The 23308-nt window shown below is 38.6% G+C and overlaps 1 protein-coding gene across 3 annotated transcripts in view; it reads left to right on the forward strand.

Moving 5' to 3' along the window:
- The window catches only part of cdk19 (cyclin-dependent kinase 19), a 74878-nt gene extending 51778 nt beyond the window's left edge, over nucleotides 1-23100 (forward strand). The window contains exons 10-15 of one of the 3 annotated variants that reach the window (XR_008566930.1): nucleotides 111-208; nucleotides 370-448; nucleotides 1101-1337; nucleotides 10573-11406; nucleotides 20909-20947; nucleotides 21119-23100. Coding sequence is in view for 1 of the 3 variants with exons in the window: in XM_054761628.1 (XP_054617603.1) it covers nucleotides 111-208; nucleotides 370-448; nucleotides 1101-1337; nucleotides 10573-10701 (543 nt within the window). In the remaining 2 variants the exon portion in view is untranslated. Of the gene's footprint in view, nucleotides 1-110; nucleotides 209-369; nucleotides 449-1100; nucleotides 1338-10572 lie in introns of all 3 variants that reach the window. The other 2 variants (XR_008566929.1, XM_054761628.1) reach the window with 2 other exon arrangements.
- Nucleotides 23101-23308: the final 208 nt, after the last annotated feature.

Genomic DNA, 23308 nt, shown 5'->3' on the forward strand with positions numbered 1-23308 from the left:
CAACAGGTCCAAAAATTCAAGAGGGCCAAATACTTTATATCCATTGCAGTACTGCAGGAGATATAAATGATAGAAGTAAATAAATGACATGGAATTTGTTCTGCCTTCAGCTCCAGAAACTACTCACCATGGACCCCACCAAAAGAATCACTTCAGAACAAGCACTGCAGGACCCTTACTTTCTGGAGGACCCGCTACCAACCACTGAGTGAGCCTTGGCAACATTTTATTTCAAACATCTCTCATGTCCGGTGAAAGAAGAACACAACCTGATGTACTGTAGTCCCTAGAAATATGGCTTTATGACTGTACAGAACTTGTTTATGTGCAAAGACAACAGACATCTATCTCTGTCTCATACGACTATAGTGTGTTTGCTGGGTGCCAGATCCCATACCCAAAGAGAGAGTTTCTCAATGAAGACGAACCAGAGGAGAAAACAGAAAAGGTAATTCTTCATACTGACAATCAAACACAAACATGCTGTTGTTGAATCTTGTTGTATGTGGGAATTAAACGATAGATCCTGATTTAACGTCAAGATAGCTAAGGAGGTAAGAGTGCAAATGCCAGATTTTGAAACGCAACATCCAAGCACTTTGATTGCAGAAAGGTGGCCCCTTGTCGCTGTTGAAGCACCATCACCTTGTTCTCCACTGTTATCAGCTGAGTGTAATGTGGAGCCCAGTCACAATCACATTGTTCAGGCGCATAGACCAGGGTTTTGTTTTTTTTTTTAATTGGCCTGCAGCACATACTAAAAATATAATTTATCAGGAAAAATACAAAAAAATCAAACATCTAAAAAAAAGAAAAATGTACAGTAATTTTGCATGAATAAAGTCCAAAAAGTTGAAACGAGAAAAAGTCATAATTTATCTGTAATTGTGAGCAGGAAAAATTATCCAAAACCACGAGATTGGTGCAGAGCTCTTTTCAGTTTGTCCACACAAGAAGTGACATCATCAAAAGTGTGTTTTCAGGGGCAAAAAAATTATTTTCTGCCTTATTTTTCCATTCCATTGACTTCCTTCCATCTTTATCTGCAGCTGGGGGCCTTACCTCTTCAGCAATTGGAATAATAGCATGTGTGCTTGCAGAACCAGACGCAGCAGCACCAGCAGACAACAGGCCAGACTCAGAACCAGAACCAGCAGCAAACAGCAGCCCAGCAGGCCCCATCTCAGCAGAACTCAACCCAAACCAACGGCACCACAGGAGCCAACGCCGGTGGGGGTTTACAACATGGACAAGACCAGGGTCCCCCCAATAAAAAACCCCGCATCGGGCCCTCTGGTACCTCTTCAGGCACCGGGGTTCTCCAGTCAGAGTACCAGGTTAGTAAAAGTGAATACATATTAACTTTCAGGTTGGCTGCTTGTTTTTCTAAGGTACTTGGGGAAGGACTGTATCAGACATTTGTTCACTCTTGTGGTAAAATGTTGCAAATATGTCTAATTATTGCGAGAACATCTTCTGAAACATGTTTTGCAGGGGGTTTTTTGTCCCGCAGCATGTTTTATTTTTTTTTAATTATACAGCAGAAAAACACTCTTGACAGGATCCTTGAGGGTGCATGAGAATTTGCCCAACCAGTCCACATGTGTTTTGTGGACTTGGAGAAGGCATTCGACCATGTTCCTGCTCTGGGGTATGGGGTACCAGACCGCCTAATTTGGGCAGTTCGCTCCCTGTATGACTGGTGTCAGAGCTTGGTCCGAATTGCCGGCAATAAGTCGGACTTGTTTCCAGTGAGGGTTGGACTCTGCCAAGGCTGCCCTTTGTCACCGTTTCTGTGGGGATCTGGTTTGGTGGCTACAAGATTGGGTCTCTGCTTTACGCGGATGATGTGGTCGGATTCATCGGGCTGTAATCTTCAGCCATCACTGGATCGGTCTGCAGCCGAGTGTGAAGTGGCTGGAATGACGATCAGGACCTCTTACTCCTTGTCTTACCCGTACCCCGTAAAACCAAAGGCCAAGGGGAAGAAGCAAGAAATGGGACGCCACTTGATTCTCCTCGTGCGTGGGTTTTCTTTTCTTTGGGTTTTCTCCGGGTTCTCTGGTTTCCTCCCACATTCCAAAAACATGCATGTTAGGTTAGGAGGCTCTAAATTGTCCATAGGTATGAATGTGAGAGTGAATGGTTGTTTGTCTATATGGCCAGTCCAGGGTGTGTCACCCGAAGTTGTCGCTGGGATACCCCCGCTAATGAGGCATAAAAGATGGATGGATGGAGTTTTCTCCATAGGGTGGCTGGGCTCTCCCTTAGCAGTAGGGTGAGAAGCACTGTCATTTGGGGAAATCTCAGAGTAGAACCGCTGCTCCTCCGCACTGAGAGGAGCTCGATGCTAGATGAGGTGGCTCGGGCATCTGGTCAGGGTGCCTCCCTGATGGCTTTCTGGGCAAGTGCTCAGGGCACATCTGACCCTGAGCACTTGCGGAAGACCCAGAACATTTTGGAAAGACGATGTCTCTCAACTGGATCTGCCAGGAGGAGCTGGGCAAAGTAGCTGGGGAGAGGGAAGACTGGGTTTCTTGCCTTTGGGCTGCTGTACCCGTGACCCGACCTCGGCTAAGCGAAGGAAGATAGATGGATGGAAAAAATAATACATCATCTACTTTTATATTTGACTTTGTCCCCTGTGAAAAATCACTGGAAAAAATACATTTGCCTACATAATATGTATTTGGATAATCAGGATATTAAGAAAAGTTTAGAAACAAAGAATCGAGAAAAATATATTGACCTCAGTTTTGTATGTAGTCAACTACATTTCACTACTTAGTGGGGTTGTTTGGTTTGGTTTGGTTTAATTTTATTTGAAGATGCATGCAGGTTACAATGGAAAACATGTCATGAATGTGAACGATAAACCGATGCCACAGAGAGATGCGGCTGCATCGGTAGCGGTCTCCTGGATCAGTAAGAATCAGCCATAAATCCTTAGATGATTGGATTGTAGAGACATGCACCAGGTATCGCAAGACTAGCAACCAGTTGACAGTCCATCTTTTAAACAACGCGAGACCCTGGGCTTCCGGCGAAATGATTGTCGTGCATGCTCTGTAGCTTAGCATGACTGAAGATTAGAATGGATCTAAATAGCATTAGCAGTGTGCTAGCTTATCACCGAGAAAGATTTTCAACACATCAGTAAAACATACGTACATTATAGCAATGTAATTTATCTTACTTATGATGTAGTGTGTAAAACTAAGACAGGAACAACATCAAATTAAAGGCACTAACTGAATACAGACGCACCGTCCACCAGTATGAGCCTGGAGTTTGAGTTTCAGAGAGGTGCACCAACATACAGTACCTGTATATGCACATTAGCACTCACTAACATCATCAAATCTTACCTTTATGCATTCCACGTAGTATCAGAATTTCAGACTAAATATGAGGTGAACGAAAAACGGGAAAAATACAGTATAGTAGTCTATCTGTGCAGTGTGGGAGAAAGCTAGATGGTGCGTTCGAGGACCGCCGAACAAAGTGGGACAAGTCGCCGCTCTCAATAAACAACTTAAACATGCAAAAACTGTGAGATTTCTAACTGTATATGTTTTGAATAAAATAATGGCCCATATTTCCAAAATTGATATCCCTTTACATAAAATTTGATTGTTTTAAAATTGTTTTATTTTTTTAAGTGTTTTTTTTTTTTAATTTTCCCACGGCCTGGTGGATGGGGACCCCTGCCTTACAACAGACTTGGGGATATAATCTGCTTTTTTTTGCGTATTTGAAAATACTGCAAGAATGTCACTTTTATAGAATTGGCTTGATGGAAAAAGTTTGGACACCCCTGTTGTAACATCATGCAAGGCAACACACAAAGTATACAGTGAACAACAACATCTGATAAAGGTCATGCAGTCACCATTGTCCTGCAGACAGAGATGATAAGAAGTTACGCTGGTGCCTGCTGACATTTGTTTCCTTTCCTGGCGTCCGTCGTATCTGACTTGAGTCTTATCACAACACCAGCACGAAGGACATTTCTGGGTTATGTGAAGGTGCTGAAAGGAATGTGTCGGAGAGTGTGCAGTGTGTGCACTGCAAAAGGGTGGGAGAGTGCCTTTTTCATAGAAGTTTGCTGGCCAGAAGTACACACAAATACAGTCGTCCTAGTCGTCTCTATCGCGGCTTTTCAAAAATGATTTAATAAATGATCACTGTTTGGTGGTTGAATACGGCCTAATTAGTCAAAACATATATAAGTAAATTGTACGTATTATTGGCCCATTGGCCATCCTGGCATTTTCAATCATAAAAATGGCTAAATGTAAGATGTTATATGAACAGTAGTCCGTCACGGTTCGATTATCACTTCCTCACTATATCACCGTTTTTCAGGAATTAATGATCGCTGTTTCTTGGTTGACTACGGCCTGTTATTAGTCAAAAATATGCATACCGGTATTTAAAATAGGAAAATACAAGGCCTGGGCGCATGTACTATACAGTACAGGAAGTTAGTGTTCAGTATCCTCAACACTGATTGGCTCACTCTCATGCAGCATCCACCCACATGTTGTGTCTCTCACATGTGCTTCCTACGTTGTTGTTACACATCGGAAAGTATCTTTGATCTTGTGAGTGAGTGATTTCTGACAACTTTTATGTAAACTCCACAATTGCTTCTGAACGTGCTGTCTTTTCTACAGTCTTGTTTTCTTTTACAATATAGTACAGTATTATGTTTACTATATTTGGTTATATGAGAGTGGAAAGGTGATTACGGTATGTTATTTCATGTCTACAGGACTCTAATAATGTTAAAACATATTATTTAGAAGGTTTTAAACAGGTTTTTTGTGCTCTAAGTATAAAAATATTCAAATTATTAACATTGATTCACATATGACAGATTCATTTATCACGGTCGGGTCTGGAACCAATTAAGAACAATAAACGAGGGATTACTATACGTTAGTGTAATATATGTGACGTTGTGTGCGCCTTTAAGAGGTGGGGCCTGGGAAGTGACGTGAGCTAGCTAGAGTTGCTGAGTGTTAGCATGGTTAGCAGTGCGGAGAGTGCCAGTAATGGGCATGAGTTGTGGCTGACAGCAGCTCCTGTGTGACTGTTCACTGCCAATGGGTTCTCTGCTCCATTACAGTAATATTCTACTACACTGGCCACTAGGTGTCAGAAACATTACGCTTGAGACAATTGCCACCAAATATGCTGCCAATGTTAACTCAGGAGACTACGTAATGTCTTAGTTATGTCTAAGACGTCTTATTTACTATTATTATGTCAACTACACGGAGTAATACAAGTATAGGTGACTGTAGGAATATTATTTCATGTCTAGAGGGCTCTAATAATGCAAAATACATATTTAGAAGGTTTTAAACAGGTTTTCTAGCTCCAACTATGAAAATATTCCATTTAGTCTGCACCAATTAACCGTGATAAACTGGGGACAACCGTTCAGTGGAACAGCTGCAAGCTTTTGATACTTCAGTCATTTGAGGTAATGTTTGCCTGAAACATTTGTCTGTTGAAACCATTCTGTTAAAAACAAGTTCTTAATAATTAATCATTTATTTGTAATTGTTTTATTCATTTACTTATTTTCTGTTTTTATTGTTTAAAATAGCATTTTCACATATTTGATATGATTTGTCCTGTTTTTTCTGTTGTATATGAGCTTGGTGATACTGCAAATCACCCCGCTGCCTCAATATGCTCCAGGGTTCATAGTAAATAAATAAGTTACTTCATTATTAAATGTACTTTCATTAAAAATTCATTCAATTAATACATTCATTAAATGTCTTGTATTCTGTATACTATGATATGAAATTCACTATTTTTAAAAAATTGACCAGACACAGGAGGTCAATGTGCAGTATCAGATCGTCATCGCCGATACCAGCCTGTATTTTACTCCGTATCCGATCAGAAATGAAATCAGTGGTATCACACATCACTACTGTTCACCCCGCTCGATTGTTAAGTACAAGTTTCACTGTTTCACGTCTCACAGCAACGATGGTGCGTTCAAGGACCACCAAACAAAGTGCAAAATCTCAACGCTTGAGGAAAAAACATGATCAGTGAAGCACAAAGACATTCATTTATTTTCTATCCCACCTGACGTCGGGCGAGAGGCGGGGCACACCCTGGATTGGTCGCCAGCCAATCGCAGGGCCCTCATAAAGACAAAAGCATTATAAACTGTGGGCTTTCTAACAATGGTACATGTATGCTGTGCTTTTTGCCTGTATTGTCACATTTTCTATCAATTATTACCATCTTAGGGTGTTGGAGATGTGTTTTCTACGGAAAACGCTGCTTATTTCGGGAGAAAAAATGCAGAATTATGTAGATTCTCTAGTAGGTGTAGCTGCATGCGGTATATGGTAGCTGTCAGCTACCAGCTGTTGTGATTATTGATTGACATACCCCGTGACATTGCTGTCACTGCCATTGTCCTACTTTGTCCTCACCATTGATCCCATGCCCAAAGGCTATGCCACAATGCACCACTCTCCTATGATGTTGCTGTCATAGACACAAGGATAACAGGTTCTCAGTCAAGACTCCAGTTGAGTTCCATTTCACCGCCTGTACTTTGAATCACTGTAAAACTGAACATTCAGAAATAAAGCACATCAGTTATGACTTACGTAAGACACCAAATCATTTCTCTGTGACATTCAACATAAACAAGTCGCATTTAAACGAATGCATTAGCTCGATGATAAGTTGCATTGAAAATCCCATAGATGCGTTAGCGAATCGCGTTAGCGAAACGGTTTTACGTGGCGAATGCGAACACCTCCAAATATGACCAATATGACCTCCCATAGACAACCAAGGCTACGTTCACACTGCAGGGTATGATGCCCTGTTCGGATTTTTTTTGTTTAAGTACGATTTTTTAATGTGGTCGTTCACATTACCAAACAAATGTGACATGCTAATGTGAACGCAAAGCGCCTGGAAAGTGGCGTGCGTGCGCAAAAGCACGACATCACTCGCATTTCCGTTTCTTTACACAAGGACAGATTGCTGCCGATGTGCGAAACCACTAATTTCGTTTCCGAGCCTGGGTCAAATTGAGGCTGGAATCGGCGATACCGATCCGACACTGTGCAAATTCACCTAATGTGTGGTGAATTTTTAAAAAGTAGTTCATATCCCTTCATAAAGAATAGAAGACATCATATGAATTTATTGCTTTATTTTAAACCTGGATGATTTACAATGTAGTCAAGCTAATATACAACATCAGACAAAACAAAGAACAAAATTATATATCTGAAGTATCAAAAGTCCCGTATGTCTAATGACCTTTTACCTTGTAATTTAGACTTTTTATCTCATAATTATGACTTTATCTCATAATTATGACTTTTTATCTCTTAATTTTAACTTTTTATCTCACAATTATGACTTTTTATCTCATAATTTTTACTTTTTATCTCATAATTATGACTTTCCTATCTCATAATTATGACTTTTTATCTCATAATTATGACTTACCATTGGAATGTTTTTTTTCTTTCAGTAGTAGAAACAGGCTTCCATAGAAAACAGTCAGTGGCGCAAAGACGGTGGTTTGGAACTGATTCCACTCATGGCTCCAACACCCACCCACACGCTCCACAGTCACAACAAGTTCCCCACAAACTGCCAAAATCAATATTTTTGCCCTCTTCCTTCTTAATCTCCTACGCAAAATAATTTAGTTGAGAAAATATTGACTCCGGTTGCAAAAAAGTCTTGAAATTTTGTTCTGCAAACACACTGCACAGCGTGTGACGCCATGTTTTGTGTGCGTGTGCGTCACTTCCCGGACGCGTTGCGTTCACATTTTAGAACAACTACATAAAAAGATGGTGTTTTCACAAAAAATCTGAATCGGTTGTCATACCCTGCAGTGTGAAAATTCATATTCCACTTTAACAGCTGATATATATTAAGCATGAAATAGTTACAACAACAAGAAGAGACAGGATGGCACATTACGAACGAATCTGCTCTAAGAGCCAGCTCTTTGAGATGAACGACACGAGCCAGCTCGCGTCGTTGGGAGCCAATTGGGAGCCGATTAGTTTTTTCCTCGTCTTTTTTTCTTTTAAAGGCGAATGTCGTTGGTCAAGATGTGTGGCGGCGTCTCTGTGTCCACACGGAGCGGGGGGAGGGGCGGGGTTAAACACACTGTGGTTCTCTTTGAGACGATTCGTTCGTGAGAAATTTGCATGACGAGATTTGACCTCCGTATTTTGACCGACGGTAATTTGTCTATTGAGATGGGTCTTTGTTTTTTTATTTTGTCACATAACATTATAATATATTTTTGTGGCTGTTCATTGAGGTTTAAATAAATCAATATAAATAATAAACATTTGTATTTTACAATTAGTAATTCATTTTACACAATACACATAATATGGTAATAAATTAATTTAAAAGACAGCAAAAAAAAAAATCTGAGGAGCCACTTGGGATCCTAAAGAGTCGTCTTTTTTTAGTGAGCCGAACCAAAAAAACGGCTCTCTAAAAAGAGCCGAAATTTCCATCACCAGTTGGTGTTCTTCTACATGGCTGGTTTCAAATAGCACTACAGTACAGAGCATTGTCGCCACCTATAGGAGTATTAATAGATGACATCCCACTGCATAAAAAATCCCCTTCAGCGGAAGATTATTTTTGTATTTTTTTGCGACTCAGCGTACACATCTTCAACATACACTCGTATTCACTCGGCTGAGGAAGTCCCTGAATTGTGAATTTTGCCATTCCAGGGCTCCAGACTAACTTTTTTTACTAAGAGCACAGTGACCCCTCACTTCAAATTTTAGGCGCCAAGCAGAAAATTTAGGGGAGCACACCGAAATTGCCTTGCAAAGTAAATATTCACATTTCCTCTCATTTTCACTGTATCACTAATAAATACTCAAACAATAAATGACTACTGTCTTCTCTTTCCACCCTGTTTCCATCCCTAGCTTCTGGAAGGCCTCAATGGTGGCGTCATATACATTAGAACGCCAATACAGCCCTCTGTTCTTCTTCTTTGGTGTTGGTCTCCTTTCTTCCTCTTTAGAAGTTAATGTGCGTTGGCAAGCTAGCTCATTTGCTTATTTGTTCATGTCGGCTACTGGACTGAAAAGTTTGTCAGCAACAAAAAATATTCAATAATAATAAAATAAAAGGGCAAATTAACTGGTAAGGTTGGTCCCACGAGTCCATTTCTAGTCAGATTTCCGTGACGAGCAACGTAGTTCTGCTTAGTTGCTGGGGCCATTTAAGTAAAGAGTTTGGCCTCTCAAAACAATATGTGTTCAAAAGAGTAATACTGTACATTTGCATCATAAAAATGCCTCCTCAGAAAAATCAGACTTCCCAAATCGCTCGGCGTAGTCGTCTCTCGCCGCGGCCATCTTGTTTACGTGTGTTCCACAGCGGAAGAGGATACGAGCGTCTTCATCACATACACACAAATAGAGCGGCGACACGGCAGGAGACAAATATAACGCCGAGCGATTTGTGAGGTCTGATTTTTTTTGAGGAGGCATTTCCATCCATCCATCGATTTTCTATGCCGCTTATCCTCATTAGGGTCGCGGGGTTATGCTGGAGCCTATCCCAGCTGACTTCGGGCAAGAGGTGGGGTGAGGAGGCATTTGTTTGATGGAAATGTATTACTGTAAAACAAGCAGGAACTTTCCCAGTGCAACCTTGTGTAAGTCTATATTATGTCTTATGTCTGCTATATTGGGTAATAGGACTGCAAAGGTGACTATAGGGGTGTTATTTTATGTCTTAGGGGGCTCTAATAATGTTAGAAAACATGGTTTTGTGGTTAATGTTAGAAAACATGGTTTTGTGGGCGACTGTGTCAGTAATGTTACACTGATGAGGCAATAGCCACCAAAAGGAGAACTCTCCGGAAACCAAATGTACAAAAGGAACAACGAGAAGGAACTCTCTCCATGTGTGAGTCTTTCTCTTATTATGTCGACTATAGGGCCGCACGGTGGCCACTCAGGAGGTCGGGAAGACCTGGGTTTGAATCTACATTGGGTATCTCTGTGTCGAGTTTGCATGTTCTCCCCGTGCGTGTGTGGGTTTTCTCCGGGTACTCCGGTTTCCTCCCACATTCCAAAAAATTGTCCATCGGTATGAACGTGAGTGTGAATGGTTGTTTGTCTATATGTGCCCTGCGATTGACCAGTCCAGGGTGTACCCCGCTTCTTGCCCGAAGGATAGGCTCCAGCATACCTGCGACCCTCGTGAGGATAAGCAGCATAGAAGATGGATGGATGTCTACTATATTGGGTAATAGGAGTGTAAAGGTGACCATGGGGTGTTACTTCATGACTAGAGAGCTCTAATTCCATTTATAAATAAGGAATTCTACTTGGCGGAAATTCACTTATCACGGTTGGGTCTGGAACCAATTAACCGCGATCAACGAGGGATTACTGCATTTTAGTTTCATCCTGAAAGCCAAACGTCGCTAACTCTTAGTTGTTTATGTGTCTTTTTCCTCTTCACACATTTCTCTCTCTCTCTCTCTCTCTCTCTCACTATCAGCACTCCAGTTCCCGTCTGGGTTACCAAAGCAGCATCCAAAGTTCCGCTCAGCCTCAGAGCACCATGGGATACACGTCGTCCTCGCAGCAGAGCTCCCAGTATTCCCACCAGACCCACCACCGTTACTGACACTCCCATCCACTCCGGAACCAGCAGACGGCAGACGCTCCACCTCTAACCTCCACAACAGACGCCATCTTTTGGCTGTGACCCGGAAGTGTCTGCTCCATACTGGTTGGGCGTTTTCTCGCGGCATTACGTCATTCCAAACCCTTTGACGTGTGGTGACAAATAGGAAAACGTGGAAACAAGCACTGCCCGTTGCCCGGGCTGGTGAGACGTTTTAATGTAAAATAAGCGTGGAGGCGCCAGACGTGTACTCCAAAACCTCTGGCACTTATGAACATGAGGAGGAAGGATTGCAGCTTATATATATTTACCTTATCTAGCACCTTTTTTTTCTATTTTCAGTTTGCTTTGCTTGTTTGTTGGAAGTAGATGTTGTAAATACTACATACGTAGTACATAGGACTGATCTCAATCCCTGGATAATCATATGCAGATTTTACGTATAAAAAAAAAAAGAAGACATTTCTACAAACAGAAAATCAGCTGTTCGGCTGATCAAATTGCAGGGAAAGACAAAACACGATCCCATATTCCGAGCTCTCTCTCTCGGCTAGATTTGGAATGTACAGAAGCAACGTAATCGTCTTTTTTTTTTTTTTTTTTTTTTTTTTACAAGTTGTGTACATTCTATTCTAACAGGATGCGATCGGGAGTGGTTTGGACATCCAACTGAAATGTGCGCATAAACGTACAGGGCAGCTAACGGTAAGCCCCGCCCCCATACACCCCCCTTGTATGCTTCATGAGACTGTTACTGCCTGATGTCAAATTGTTTTTTAAGCTGTTGTTATTATTGTTGTTGTTTCTGTGTGTGTGTGTGTGTGTGTGTGTGTGTGAGTGTGAGTGTGTTTTATGCATGTTTAACTTTAGACTCACTAAAAAAAAATGCACTGACTTTACAAAAGAGCGGAAACAAACGCTTGTGGGCCCAAATGCTAAGCACAGGTTTGCTTGGGATAACATCATGTTCAAAAAAAGGGGTGGGGGGTTGTCCTTTAACACAACTACTTAACTAATTGTTTTACTTCATCTACAAATACAGGATGACATTTGCCTTTTTAACACAGTAAAGAAAGTCAATTCAGTGGAACCCGTTTAAGTCGACAATCGGTCTAAGTCGACCAGCTCATCAAGTTGTGGTCCAACGTGTTCTACAAGTACACCCGCAATGCATGCTGGGAAGCTTACGTGAAATAAGACATCATATGTATCTGTGAAGTACTTCCTGCTGTGGCTATTGTGTCATCAGTGTAACATTACTGCCACCTAGTGACCAGTGTAGAAAACTGCATATCTTCACAACCCCTTTGAATGCGTCTTATATTTGTATTTTATGTCATTTAGCCATTTTTATGCTTGAAAATGTTTCATTTAAGCAAAAAATATGTAGAATTTGCTTAAATATGCGTATTGTTTGACCATTAATGGGCCGTATTCAACCAGAAAACGGCGACGATTTCTTAAATAGTATATTTTTGATAAACAATAATAGAGTGAAGCCGCGAAATTTGAAAGTGCAAAGTGGCAAAGTGGCAAGGGCAGGGGCGCCGCCAGGAATTATGGGCCCCAGGCAGCTGTATCACCGCATTTCCAGTCGGGGGTTCTTGGAATTCTCCTAGCTTTTCCCCCTCAGGCAAGGGACTATTGTACATTAGTGTGTAAGTCAGGGGTGTGAGGGCCACATAGTGAAAAATGAAAAGATGCAAGTGATATTTTCTAATGCAACACTAAATAGATAGACAGATACTTTATCTCCAAGAGAAATTGACGCTGCTATGCTAAGAAGTTATACACAGGACAGGCCGAAAGTTTGGACACACCTTCTCATTCAATGCGTTGTCTTTATTTTCAAGACTATTTACATTGTAGATTCTCAAAACCATGAATGAACATGTGGAATTATGTATTAGATTTCTCAAAGTAGCCACCCTTTGCTTTTTTGATAGCGCTGCAAACCCTTGGTGTTCTCTCAATGAGCTTCATGAGGTAGTCACCTGAAATGGTTTCACTTCACAGGTGTGCCTTGACAGGGTTACTTAGTGGAATTTCTTGCCTTATTATTATTATTATTATTATTATTATTATTATTATTATTATTATTATTGGGTTATGTTGTGTGTCCAAACCTTTGACCTGTACTGAATATTTCAAGAAAAAGATTTGTGATACTGTATAAGTGAAAAAGCCTATTATTAGTATCAACTTTTGCTTTTTTTCCCCCATTTTTTATGTTTTCTAATTTTCCAAATATGTCAACTTTCTTCTTAAAAAAAAAAACATTTTCTCCTTGTAATATTATCACTTTATTCCCATAATATTATATTTTCCCAACCTCATTTTCCTAAAATGATTAAAAAAAAATTATCATATTACGACTTTAAAAAAAGCATTTTTTTCTTTAATATTTCAATTATTAAGCTACTAAAATGACATTATTTTTCCTCATACTATTACACCTGCATTTTCATAAAATGTTGACTGCTGTTTTTTCCATTTCTGCTGTTGTTGTTTTTTTTTTATTTTAAAACTATTTCAACTTTCTTCTTGTAATGTTATGAGTTTATTCTTGTAACACTATAACTTTTTGCCCAACCTAATATTCAGAAAGTTACAATTTTATTTAGTTTTCTTGTCATAATATTAACAGCTTTCAAAAACATTTTTTTTTTACTATTTTAGCTCTATGCTACTAAAATGATATTATTTTTCCTCATAATATACGACTGTATTTTTGAAAAAATGACTTTTTTTCTCATTAGAATATGACTTTTTTCTCTTCTTATTTGACTTTATTCTGTTTTTTTTTTTATTTCTGCTGTTTTATTTATTTTCCAATTCTTCCAACTTTCTTCCTGTAATATTATGACTTTATTGCCGTAATATTTTGACATTATTTCCGCAACATTACAACTTTGTCTGCAACCTAACTTCCCAAAAATGACAACTTTGTTTTTCATAATATAACCACTTTTTAAAAAAAAAACAAAAAAAACGTATTTCTTCAATATTTCCACTTTATGCTACTAAAATGAAGTTATTTTTCCTAATATTACGACGTTATTCTCGTAAAAGTACAAATTACCACTTTTTTCTTTTAATATTTTGACTTTATTCTTGTAAAAATTTCTGCTGATTTTTCAATTTTTGCTGCTGTATTTAGTTTTCTTGTTAAATGATATTATTGTCAATAAAAACAAAAATCAATAAAAACAAAGGAAGAAAAAACTGCCGCTTACCAAAGGACCAAAGATCCTTTCTTCTTCGGCCGCAGCTGTACCCACTGAAAGGTTGCACAAATGGAGGAAAGCCACATAAACAAACTACCGCGGGTTGAAAAATCCTTGAATATCGCCCATCCTCCTTATGTCTCTGGCCAAGGTCACTAGTACGTGACTGTTTTACATGATGTCGACAGCGGCTGACTGTACGTCCGTCGTCAGTCGGCCAATCTGAGGGATGTCCACTTAAACGGGTTCCACCACTGGTTTTCTTGTTGTAATGACTTTTAAGTACGGAAGTAAATAGTAGGACAGATTGGGTCAGCAGGATTACACGAAAAACTACAAAACCAATTTGCACAAAACGTGGTAGAGGGCTGGCACGCGGGCCAAGGTAGAATCCAGAGTCATTCATTTTATTAGTATTCAACGTTTAAGTGCCTGTCGACACAAGAACCATCTAGCATCAGAGTTGAGGGGAGGAAACAGCCTCTCAGTCACTATCGCGCAAACTGTCATTGAAATAATCAATGTTTGAACACCATTATCAGTTCAGTGTGTGACAGTTTTTTTTTATACCAGGGGTGACCAAACTTTCTCCAGTGAGGACCACATACAGAAAAACTAAAGAACGCGGGGCCACTTTGATACATTTTGGAGAATAAAGATGCTAAAAACAATAGGACAATATACAGTATGTGTGCTAAGCTATGTGAACCAAGCATCTTAGCTTTGTGTTATAGCTGATAAAGCAAATTAGTGTAATATCAGATAACATGTTTCATTAATAATGAACTTATTGTATTTTTACAATATGCCGAGGGCACTTTGGACACCCCTGGATACAAAATTCAGTTTGTTCATAAGGAATGTTTGCTGTTGATTTTGATGAAGATGTCATTATTTTTATGTGTGTTTGTGTAGTTTGGTGGACAGTATTCATTTTTTTTTAACTTTCTAAAAATGTTGTTATCAATATTGTAATATATCATAATAATTATATAAGTACATTACACTTATTTTATTCAATTTCAATGGAATATAATAAACAATTAATAAATAATCAAGAATTACAATTATAATTGCTTGACTTTCCAAACCAGCGGTGTCCAAAGTGCGGCCCGGGGATTATTTGCAGCCCACGGCTGTTTTTTTTATTGGCCTGCGGCACATTCTAAACATATAATTTAACAAGAAAAAAAGGGAAAAAAATACAGCAAAAAAACAACAAATAACGTTGTAAATAGGTTATGGAAAAAATTATAATATTACAAGAATAAAGTCAAAATATTATGGGAATAAAGTAATAATTGCGAGAAGAAAATTTACGAGAAGAAAGTAGAAAGAGTAATAAAAATAATAACAAAAGAACCCAGCAGAAATGAAACAAGATGCTGTAATTTTATGAGAATAAAGTCAAAATATTAAGAGAAAAAAGTTGCAATTTTATGAACATAAAGTCGAAATATTATGAGTAAATTTTATATTTCAAGACATCGAATTGAAATATTAAAGAAAAAAAATATTTTTTAAAAGTCGTAATATTATGAGAAACAAAATGAAGCTGTAGTTTTTGAAAAGTTGTAATATTATGTGAATAAATTCATATTACAAGAAGAAAATTTACAAAGATTACCGTAAATTCTGGTGTATAAGCCGCACCCACTACATTTAGAGGAAAAAACTGATTCGCACATACATAAGCTGCACTGAACTATAAGCCATTCATGCCCACGTCATAAAATGACAAACATGTACCAATACGGGTTTAAAATGAAAGAAAAAACTATTTTAAAGTTCTCCCATGATGCATTGTGTCTGAGCAAAGCATTTCAATGGAGGACAAGCGGCATAGAAAATGGATAGATGGATGGATGCTGCTGCAACGACACCTCTGTCCACCAGGGCCAGTTGTGTTTTTTCACATTAAACTCGTATTGGTACTTGTTTGTATATTTCTTAGCTATCGTTTGAGTGTTAAGTTGCTGTGTGATGAGTTTTGTGTTGTTTGTAAGTTGAAAGTCAGACTTATATTGATTAATGACCTGCTGCGATTTACAATGTGTTGACAAGTACGTCATGAGTTCACGGAAAGCTTGTGTTTGGCGCCTGCTAAAGAACAGCTACTGTTTTCTCACCGACTTGGGAGTGGCACAGTATTTAAAGGATCAGTAGTACTTGTAGTTCTGAAGTAAAGGAGATGTTACAAGATTAGAACATAGCCATAAATTAGCTGCACCGCTGTATAAGACGTAGCGTTCAAAGTTCAAAGACAAAAGTAGCGGTTTATACACCGGAAATGACGGTACTTTAAAAGAAAAAATGTATATTTAAAAAAAAGATGATACTAATAACAGGCTTTTTCACCTATATCACAGAGCTTAGATGCAGCTTTTTCTTGAAATACATATAACTTGTTAGCATATCTACATGTGTTGCTTTACAAAATATCAAAGTGCCAAAGTTGAATCCTTTCAATTTTCACTATATGGCCCTCACTGGAAAAAGTTTGGACACCCCTGGATTTTATACAGTATTTTTAAATAACTATGAAATGGGTCATTCCGCAGTGCATTTGATGAAAATATCTGCACGATTAATTATTTATAGCCCCCCGCTTGAGTAGGTTTACATCATTTGTTGATTTTGTTGTATTTTCATTTTTAAAAATATGATAATGTATTTTTCTTTCACCATTGAATGCAACACAAAGAAAACTGCACTTTAAAGCTTCATATGGAGTTTAACCCATAAGAACACAGACCCAATAGTGCTTCAAGTAAAATGACGGGGGATATATTTTCTAAAATACGACTAATTAACGTCAAAGATGTATGACACAGTGATATTTATTGAGTGGTTTATTAGTATTTTTGCTAGGCTGAGGGTTTCCATAACAATTTTAAGGCTAAATTGCTAAATATTTTCCTAGCTTGTTTTGTATGACTTCATGAAAGAAATATAGTAAGAACAGTTGAATTGTAACATGTGACACCTTATTAAAGCATTAGAACTGTTAAATGTTTTTAAAATGGCAAAAAAAATAACCCTTTGGAAATAAGCTAGCTTACCAGACACACTGCCAAATTGGGGCAGCTATTTTCTTGTCATAGTTAGGTGACTGTCACATGACAATCACCCCAGTCATCACCTAGGGACTTAATGAGTTTAAGTCAAGCACAAAGCTGTATAGACACATTTTACACATTTAAAGTATGGTTCTTATGGGTTAAATCCAACAGAGTTCGCTGTGTAGTTCTTCCCGCCATGTTGTGTTAAAGAGGGCACCCACTGGGACTGCATTGGCGCCAATCCTGTGACGTATACTCTTTTAGAGTGGGGAGGTGGAGCGGATGGGGCCACAAGTGAAACAAACAATTAGGAAACCCTGACCCCTATTGACGGAAAACAGAACTGCACTTATTTCCCATTTGACTTCCACTTATACAGTAGAATGTGAGGTGTGTAAATGTTGTGTCTCAAATGGAATACTTCCGGCAGTACACTTCACTAAGTATACAATGTATACTGTGTACTTATTTCCTCACAGTGTAGAGCTGTCCCAAATGCATTACCGTCGTGATGGCAGCAATGTTTACCCACTTCTTAGCCTTCTTGTGTTCACCACTATCCACAGCCACGGGTTGCACCTCAGCCACTCTTCTGAGCATTAGTCCCGCCCCTTCCACTACTTGAGCAGTACGGCTAAATGCAGTACACTGTCCGGATGTTACACTCAAAACTGCCAAAATGGTGAGTCTTTCGTGTTGTGGTAATAAAACAGGCGGTGTTGGTCAAACTTGGCTTTTATATAAATTCTGGGCAGTGAGTAAAATACAAGAACATCACATTGCTAGGCGTTAGCCAGTAGCCCGCGTTCTGCATTCGTAGACTTACAGTAGCCCTGTAGGGTCAATACTAACAGCCAATATTCTAATGTGACCACGCAGTTAGGTGCACTTACCACCCTCAATTGTCGCCATTTGGGTTGCGTAGCTGAAGGGGAGGGACTAACTAGAGTGATTGCAATTCACCATTAAAAAGGAGAGTAAATATTTCACAGAGACAGTCATGAATTTGGGACAGCATTACGCCATCAAAAATGCGTACACAGTGTACACATTACAGTGTACTTATTGAAGTACAGTAATCCCTCGCTCCTTCGGTCTTTGAATTCTGCGGCTTTACTCTTATCACCGTTTTTCTAAATTTTATTAATAAATCATACTGTTTCATGCTTCTATTATATGATTAGTCAGAAAATATGCATGTTTGAGCAAGTTTTAATATTTTGTTTGCCTAAATGAGGCATTTTCAAGCATAAAGGTGGCTAAATGAATCAAAATACAAATATAAGGCATTCAGAAGACGCACGTAAAGATGTTGCAATGATATGTAGTATTCTACACAAGGTGTCCATAATGTTACACTGATGAGACAATAGCCACCACAGGAAGTACTGTACAGAACAGGAAGTAAAAAACAACAACAAGGGACTCTCCCAATGCTAACGTGTGAGTCTATATTATGTCTTATTTTCTTTTATTATGTCTGCTATATTGGACAATAAGAGTGTAAAGGTGACTGTAGGGGTGTTATTTCATGTCTAGAGGGCTCTAATGTTAAAGTACAGTATATTTAGAAAGTCGTAAACAGGTTTTTATGCTCTAAGTACAAAAATATTCCATTTATAAATAAGGAATCCTTGGCGGAAATTCACTGATGACGGTCGCGTCTGCAACCAGTTAACCGCGATAAACGAGGGATTACTGTATTCATCCCAGAATGCTACTACTACTACTACTACCATGTTTTATACTGCATGTAAAGGGTGTTGGATACAGAAGGCAAATTTGCAAAACATTGGACATTTTTCAAATGCACTTTTTTCGATAAAAAAGGTTTTTATATCCAAACCAGCGGATATTTACGGGGTTTCCGCCTCTTTTTTTCCTCCCATGCGATTACCGGAAGTAGCAGAGGACACTTTGTAGTACACCTCCCCCTCCTTGCCCCCGCCTACAGCGAGTATTACTGAGTATCACACAACTCCTATGCAAAAATGATTGCCAGACTCACAATGTGGACAGCGGAATTTTGCTTTTCATCATGTGAACATTTTCATTGTCTTAAGAGTCGGTGCACACGCGTGTCCTTTTTTTTTTTTTTTAATGCACTCTTGTAATTGAAATATTGTGTGTGTGTATATATATATATACACACACAGTACACACTCCTGATCAAAGACCAGCTGAAAAATTGCTAGAATTTGCATTTTGCACATTTGGATCTTAATGAGGTTTTAAGTAAAGCTACAATATGCAAAAACAAGAAGGGGGAGTGAGACAAAAAGCATTTTGAAAAAGTAATTTATTGAAAACAATTCAACTGATCAAAACTTTAAGACTACAGGCTAGAAAAGCCAAAATCTGCTCAAAATATAAATTTTCTGTCAGGCATTCACACTGTCATGCCCTCCTGATGGCTAAAGCTAAGAAGCTTTCTCTTTTTGAACGTGGTCGGATTGTTGAGCTGCATTAGCAAGGCCTCTCGCAGCGTGCCATTGCTGCTGAGGTTGGGAGCAGTAAGACAGTCATTCTACATTTTTTGAAAGATCCTGAGCATTATGGAACAAAAAAGTCATGTGGCAGACCCAAAAAAATCACACCTGCGCTGAGCTGGAGGATCCGATTGGCTGTCCATCAAGACACAGGGCGGTCTTCCACCCAACTTAAGGCCCTTACTGGTCCCGACTGCAGCGCAATAACCATCAGACGGCATCTGCGAGAAAAGGGTTTAAAAAACAAAAAAGTAATTCAAAGACCTCGTCTCCTTCAATGCCACAAAACTGCCCGTTTAGACTTTGCCAGGAAGCATCAAACATGGGACATAGAAAGGTGGAAAAAAGTTTTATTCTCTGATGAGAAAAAATGTAACCTTGATGGTCCAGATGGCTTCCAACGTTACTGGCATGACAAGGAGATCCCACCTGAGATGTTTTCTACCCTGCACAGTGGAGGGGGGGCCATCATGATCTGGGGTGCTTTTTCATTCAGTGGAACACTGGAGCTTCAGGTGGTGCAGGGTCGTCAAACGGTGGAGCTTACGTGCAGCTGTTGCGGTAGGCATCCCTCATGACTGAGGGCCCTCGTCTGTGTGGTAACAGCTGGGTTTTTCAACAGGACAACACTGCAGTTCACAATGCTCGCGTGACCAAGGACTTCTTCAGGGAGAATAACATCACTCTTTTGGACCATCCTGCATGTTCCCCTCATTTAAATCCCATAGAGAACATTTGGGGATGAATGGCAAGGGAAGTTTATAAAAATGGCCATCAGTTCCAGACAGTTGATGCCCTTGGTGAAGCCATCTTCACCACTTGGATGTTCCCACTAGCCTCCTAGAAGCACTCGCATCAAGCATGCCCAAAGCAATTTTTGAAGTGATTAACAAGAAGGTGGAGCTACTCATTACTGAGTCCTACTGAGAACATTTTTGGTTCTGGTTTTTAGAGAGTTTTTTGTTATTTTTTGAGCAATGGTCTTAAACTTTTGATCAGCTGATAAACAGCCTATTTCAGTTTAATTGTTGTTTTCAATAAATTACTTTTTCAAAATGCTTTTTGTCTCATTCTTGCTTCTTGCTTTTGCATATTGTAGCTCTACTAAAAGCCTCATTAAGATCCAAATGTGCAAAATGCAAAGTCTAGCAATTTTTCAACTGGTCTTAAGATTTTGATCAGGAGTGTACATGGATCGTATACAATCATATTTATTGTGTCCATCTTATCAATCAACAGTAGACATTTTGTCAACTTTCCTCTGCCTTAATAGAGTAGCTATATATAGAAGTGTACCTGTGTCTCTCATTAAATGTCCTTACTGAATGTGTTGCCGCCAGAGGGGTGTGTATACAGTAGATATGATCATATTTAACTTTGCTCGACTTCCACCTTTCTTTTAAGTGTGGATGGTGCCTTTGTGTTACAGGCTATCATGAAAATGTCTTTTCTTCATCTGCATAAAATGGTGAGTGCGCAGAGGGGTGCACTTACAACCCTGTAGCGCTTTGTTACTTTTCATAACTGTGCATTCTTGCCACTCATTTCTTCATATTCAGTCCATTCCTCGCCTTCTTTGTTCTGCTTTCAGCTGTAAATTAGCATAAATATGTTTTTTTTTTAATGGTAACTGAAACAGAAGGTGGTTTGATGACGCTATCTGCAGGGGGGACAACATTTTCCAGCGGGAAGATGCTTTGAGAAGATGTGATGTTGTGCAACTGCACGTTTTGTAAGTACAATACTGTGTACTGTTTGCCTGTAATTGTTTCTTCATGTGTAAAACTGCATTCAAAAAGTGTTTCATAACTGTGAGAGGCATATTGTAGAATAGAGCAGGGGTGTCCAAAGTGCAGCCTGGGGGCCATTTGCGATCCACATCTTATTTTTATTGGCCCCACGGCACATTCTAAAAATACAATTTAACAAGAAAACGGAAAAAAAAGCAGCATAAATGGAAAAACCAGCAGTCATTTTACAATAATAAATAACATCATTTTTAGTAACATAAAGTTGAAATATAAAAGAACATTTTTTTAAAGTTAGAATATTATGAGAAATAACCAAAACAATGAATAAAGTTGTAATTTTTGGAAAATTACGCAAAAAGTTACAATATCACAAGAACAATGTCATAATATTATGAGAAAAAATCATGTCATTTTAATAACAAAGTTGAAATATTAAAAAAGACTTATTTTTTAAAAGTCATAATATCATTAAAAACAAAATAAATAAAGTTGTAGTTTTTGGAAAATTACGTTGCTGTAAAAGTTATAAAAACTTAAAAATAAAGTGAAAATATGGGAATAAAGTCATAATTCTGAGAAGAAAATTGACATGAAGAAAGTTGGAAAATAGTTGGAAAATTAAAAAAAATAGCAGAAATGGGAAAAACTGCTGTAATTTTAGGAGAATAAAGTCAAAATATTGAGAGAAAAAAAGTTATGTTTTAATGAGAAAAAGGTTGCAATTTGTAATATTAAAAAACAATGTAATTACAAGAATAAACTTGTAATATTATGAGGAAAAACAATGTAATTTTAGTCGCATAGAGTTGAAATATAGAAAAATTGTGTTATTCGCAATATGAGAAACAGCTCAAGCAAAATAAAGTTGTGATTTTTGGAAAATTACGTTGGGGAAAAAGTTACAATAATATAGGAATAAAGTCAAAATATTACCAAAAGAAAATTGATGAAGATTATTTAAGATGAAAGTTGAAATATTTTGAAAATGAACAAAAAACAACTGCAAAAACAGCAGAGTTGATACTAGTAATAATCTTTTTCACCTGTATCACAAAGCTGAGTTGCAGTTTTTTCTTGAAATATGTATAACTTTGTAGCATATCTACATGTGTTGCTTTACAAAATACCAGTGGGCCTTGCATCCTTTCATTTTTCACCATGTGGCCCTCGCTGGAAACGTTTGGACACCCCTGGTTTACAGTATCACAAATACCGTAGTTATTTTTAAGGCTTTTTATGGGGCGTCCATTATTCGTGTTTTTTCGCCATTTGCGAATAAAGCACACTTTAAGGACTTTGCACTGGGACGATATATACTTGTGTTTTTTGATGCGCTGTTTGCTCACATATTTAGTGGCAAGCGAAAGTGTTTCTAACCATATCAAATCATGTACAGTAAATATGGACACCGTCATACTCGTACATGCCTGTATAAAAAGCACTTCCTCTCACATTTCCTCCTTTTTGAGGTTTTTTTTGTTGCATGACATTGTATCTTTTGCATAAGAAATGATGATGATCAATTATCGTCCTCTCAAAAGATTGCACAGGCAGACTTTGGACGCTTTATCTGCAAAGCTGCGTTTTTTTTTCTTACGCTGCTTTCAATGACTGCAGGACTTTTCAGACTGAACAGCAAACCACTCATTACATTGGTGCATCTTTTAACTCGTAAAAACCCAACACCTCCACTTCAAATCTTGCCTGATGCTTGACTTGAACTCATTAAGGGCCAGCGACGTGTGGTGAGGTTCATGGCTGGTGAGGCACCGGTGAGACTATGTCTTAGTCCCATTTATTTACTTATTTTTATTAAGTGAAAAACATTTGTGTTCTTGCATTGTATCTGTATATGAAGTACTGTACATGCTATCCTTCTCCAAGAAAAGCTCTGATACTTTGTTGTAAAAGTCTGGTCATCTTCTGGTGAGCTTGGATATATAATCCTCCATCTTGGCGGTCAAATTCAGTCCTTCTTTCAGCAGAGCATAAAAAATATCTTGAATGCATTTGGACTTTCTGCTCTTCAGCTGGTGCTGCTGCTATCAAAAAATATAAACTGCTGGCTTTTCCTCTCT

This window comes from Dunckerocampus dactyliophorus, chromosome 19 (genome assembly GCF_027744805.1).
Source record: "Dunckerocampus dactyliophorus isolate RoL2022-P2 chromosome 19, RoL_Ddac_1.1, whole genome shotgun sequence".
Classification (NCBI taxonomy): Eukaryota; Metazoa; Chordata; class Actinopteri; order Syngnathiformes; family Syngnathidae; genus Dunckerocampus; species Dunckerocampus dactyliophorus.